We start from the raw sequence: 4,523 nt of genomic DNA, 5'->3' as shown, positions 1-4,523 counted from the left end.
CAAGTCAGTTTTAATCTTATATAGCCTAACTCATAAATCAGACAGTAATTTCAGTCATTCATGCCTAGACGCCGCCCCCCAGGCAAGCTGTTATACTAACTAGCTCACCCTTCAAAACCTGCTATACTCAGCGGTACCCAAGATTTTTAATGCTGAGCAAGACGCAGTCATTTTTTAGTGTAACTTCATAAATATGCAGACTTTCTCCTTCCTTCTGTATTACCATTTAGCATGAACGTCACCCCCTGGGTTCATTAAAGTTTTGTTTGCTTTCAAAATTTCAGGCCGCTGGATTCAACACCCCCGTGTAAGGCCACTTCCCTATCGCTTCATCTGCTCTAAAAGTCCATTCGTTTTACACGGTAACATCTGTTCTTTGTGATGGATGGGCTGCCATATTTTGTTCGTCCCAACATTTTGTTGTGGAGTTTTACCCAAAATCCATATGTTACATTTTGTATTCCTGATTATAATGTCAATATATGAGATCTCTATTCTGCAATGTAATGCAAAACAACAGTTTAAACAGTATGATATACTCGTCGACCAAATACCTATTGGTTGTACAATGTATGAAACTTCATTTTTTTTGTCCCTCTGTCTATAGATCACTGTGAAATAAATTTGTGTTATACCGCGGTTTGTTGTTGCTTTTCAAATAATAAAGCACCCATAAAATCGGGACCGAATGTGCGGTTTTAAAAGTTTTTGTTGACAAAGAAGGCTGCATAACCAAAAAATTATTACCTACACACACAATATGTATTGTCTTAGCTAAATTCCATTCATGGGTCTGCAAAATCAGTATTTGTTGAATCCAAAGCAGCTCTGCCTCCAAAAACTGTGTGTAATTAATTTAGTAAAAGGTACTATATTAACAAATGCACAGTTCCTTTATCGTTAGCCCTGGTACTTGGTATACATCTGCATCACAGTAAGCTAACTTCTGTAAAACATGTAAAAAGGTGTAAATAACCTGACAAGGGGCCTTTTTTATTAGTTAGATCAGAAGGGTTGAGTAGAGTTGGAGGCCAATTTGAAGATGAAAACATACAATACTTTAAGCTTTGACAAACAAACTACTTACCGGCTGTGCGTAAGTAGAGGCAGGAGTTGCTGCTGGTGGAGTACAGGCAATACCAGTTGGTGTAATAGAAACCTTCACGGTCAATCCACATCCAGCGGCCCTGAGAGACAAAGAGTGTAAGGAAGAATTGTCTTAGTCTCTTTATTTGCTCTTATATGAATCTGGTCTAGACCCCTTTGGACCAGGTCCTGGACTGACTGAGGTTGTTTTACTTCATAAATTCAGACCTGGAGGTTAAAGCCTCCCAGCCATGCGATGCTCTGACCGGCTGCCTGTGTGAGCTGCTGCAGGAAGCTGTACTCTCTGGGGTTGGTGGCTGAGGCCAGGTGGGCACCCAGGCTGTTGCAGTGCTCCTGTTGGACAGAGGATAATTATTAAACTTTAAAAAACTCCTAGAAAATATCCTCATGTTCTGTGTGAACATAAAGATCAGGGACTAACCTACTAACAGATACCATCACCATTCAGAGGCTTTAGCCATCCGTGTTGTAGAACATGTTGCATTCATCATGTACCGATGGTAAGTTCTGAAATATCTTAACTGAATGAATAAAGGCTATCAGATGTTCACAAGTTTACTGAGGCTGACTGTTCACAATAACAGGATACAGACGTTACAGTACCTCAGCACTGTACCAGGACAAGGGAGTATTGATGAACTTGAAGCAGCGAGAGCCCTGGCTGAACCATCCGTCAGGACAGAAGTTATAACGGGCTACAGAGAGACAGAAGAGAGACAGCATTGACTTTACTTCAACTGAACACTTTACCTGAAACACACTGATAATCATGAATGAACATAAATAGTGAGGTGGCTCTTACATTCAGAGGTGCTGCTGCCTCCTCAAACACATGTGCTGCACAAACACAGAGAAACCAGTCAACAATATGTACAGGTGTAGCAGCTATGTATTATAAGATACTGCAATATTGTTAAGAGTGACGTGTGTCCTTTCTGATTACCGTTTCTGGGAACAAGGACCGAATCTTCTGGCACAAATATTTCCTCATCTTTCATCATCTTGTCCTCCATCTCTGAAACATCAATTGCTTCATCAGACCTCTTTTTAGTTGAGAGTGTTTGACTGTACAGTATATCACAACTGCACGTCATATTTATCTTCAATTAGTTATTCATATCAATTAATCCAAACAACTTAAAACAAGGAACTGGCAGTCCTAAACTTCCTTTATCAATTCATTGAAGCCAAACACCTGGTTCTGTTGTTCTAACACACTTTAAAGAGGACACTAACCAGGTGCAGAAGCCATCTGTTCCTTCGGAGCCTCCACTGCTGCTTCTGTGGATGAACCACATTAATGTTGGTGTCAGATAGATACAGCTCTGACTATCTGTCTGTGTGTAAATGAAAGCAAAGGGACTTCAGTACTGACCTTTAGTCTGTTCTTGCTCTTCAACTGGAGCTGCAGAGAGAAACACAGCCCGTCAGTAACAGCAGTGCAATAGTGTCTTTACAACAGAGTGCACAAGTACCACACTATGGTAGAGGCTTGCTGGCTGACTCATGAGCACATGGATGATAGTGTGTGTGTTCTGTCTAAATGTTCTATGTTGAATCTGACCTGCAAATGCAGCACAGAGGAGAACAGAGAGGACCAGGACAGTCTTCATGGTGATGATCAACAGATTGTTCTGTGTGGAGAAAGAAGAACCACCAATAAACATACAGAGAGAGAGAGCAGAACCAGGAGCTCCACTGAGAGAAGAGAACTGCAGCAGGGGTCTTACCTGTCAGGTAAATGTGAGGTGTTGTTCAGGTATCAGCTGAGTGATGCAGTGATGACGGGAGGCCACCCTGCTCTTTATATACACACCTGAACCACAACGGTCACTCAATTGTGGCCGTGTGCTGGCAGAAAGTGCGATTTTATCGACTCCTGTGTTGCGGGAAGATGATTGCAGCATGCACATAAGGATCTGAACTCTGATCTGTTACTCTGATCTGTTTCCTGACAGCCCGTAAACAGTGTGCAAAAACCACTCTCTTGTTGGTTGTGGATTCAGATCAGGTTAATGGTTAAAGAAAGATTTAAAAAAACATTAATATTCCAGCAGCTGGGGCACCAAAAAAAAACTATAAAAAGTATAAAAAGATAACGAAACTATTAAAAACTATAGTAATTTCCTTTCATTAAAATACGTGTGTGTCATGTCGGAAAGAATATGTCCCCCTGTCAGTCTTATATTACAATACATGATATTATGGGAGCAAACATTTTATAATCTACTTGTGGTATCTATCACTGTGTACATGCTGTAGCTGCTGCTTCTGTTCCACTAGCGTCTGTAAATCGTGTAATTCCATTCCTGAAATGACTTTGGACAGAAAAGAACCTTCCAAATGAATGCATTGCAGAGGATGTTTGACATGTGAGGGCCTTGTTGGAAATCAGTTTTGTTAGAGCTGAGGTATCATCATCGGAAAAACGTCCAAATTAACCCTTCAGCATATTGTTATTCAAGCCTCTTGGCTCTGTTTTCAGGCTTTGGAAAATCCAACCCTTGATGGAGACGTTGGCCAATCACAGTCATTTCAGAGGAAACAGTTCCTATTGGCTGTTATACAAATGCAGCTAGGTCGAAAGTTTTCCCATACCTCCTTCTACTAAAACGACACGCAAAACAGGTGTGTGAACTCATACTGAGCTTCAGGTTCATTTATGTTCCATCCCACAGTCCTCAGTTCAATTTCAATTTCAGTTCACTTTTATTTGTATATGCGCCAAATTGGCTGGCTGGTGGTTGTACAGTTGAGTCCTTCTGCTGCTGAAGACTCACATGCTGAGGATTATTTTCACTTGTTGAAAATACTTAACCAACTCAAACACAACAGGTTTTAGTGTATAGCTTTAAGCTGAAACTGAAATGACACTCACAAATAAGTGATTGATGAGTTATTGACATTAGCTCTGCTCTTCCAAACTGTTTCCTCATAATGGTCAGGCCTTGAATAAAGTCATCATGTGAGGCCATGTCATTCCTTCCCATCAGTAATTACATATGTAAACTGTGTCCACATCTGAAGGATTCATAGTGGATAAAGAAAGTCTAAAGGTCTGTTTATCATTCCCTGTAGTCTCCAGTAGATACTCATAGAGAACACTTTCATGTCACTGCCCCAAACAGGGAGCAAGATCCTACTTAATTCATACTTATGCAATTATTATGTTTTATTGTCTGTTTCAAAATGGGTATACAGCCATTTATGACTTTAAAGACTCTTTAAAGACTACGTAAATGTTACTTGATGCTGGAATGTTACTTTTCTATGATCTGAATTCCCTGGGGTCACTGTGTAAAGAGATGGTCTTCTTTGCCAGTGTGTCTGTGGGGGAGTGCTGAGGTGCTGAAGATGAATATTCTCAGAACATAGTCATTCATCATGTCTGTCTTTGGCCATGAAATTTCCTTCAA

The 4,523-nt window shown here is 40.5% G+C and overlaps 1 protein-coding gene across 1 annotated transcript in view; it reads right to left on the bottom strand.

The window, feature by feature from the left end:
- Positions 1-2,926, bottom strand: part of LOC118327312 (ladderlectin-like) — a 3,618-nt gene extending 692 nt beyond the window's left edge. The window contains exons 1-7 of the mRNA XM_035660618.1: positions 2,838-2,926; positions 2,672-2,741; positions 2,483-2,512; positions 2,344-2,388; positions 1,711-1,802; positions 1,315-1,440; positions 1,088-1,187 (exon numbers count right to left, since the gene is read on the bottom strand). Coding sequence (XP_035516511.1) covers positions 1,088-1,187; positions 1,315-1,440; positions 1,711-1,802; positions 2,344-2,388; positions 2,483-2,512; positions 2,672-2,720 — 442 coding nt within the window. The 5' untranslated portion in view covers positions 2,721-2,741; positions 2,838-2,926. The remainder of the gene's footprint in view (positions 1-1,087; positions 1,188-1,314; positions 1,441-1,710; positions 1,803-2,343; positions 2,389-2,482; positions 2,513-2,671; positions 2,742-2,837) is intronic.
- Positions 2,927-4,523: the final 1,597 nt, after the last annotated feature.

The sequence above is a fragment of the Morone saxatilis genome, unplaced genomic scaffold (assembly GCF_004916995.1).
Source record: "Morone saxatilis isolate NCDOM2014 unplaced genomic scaffold, NCSU_SB_2.0 Contig17, whole genome shotgun sequence".
NCBI lineage: Eukaryota > Metazoa > Chordata > Actinopteri > Moronidae > Morone > Morone saxatilis.
Note: the sequence above shows the minus strand (reverse complement) of the source record. Positions and strands in the feature narration are given on the sequence as shown.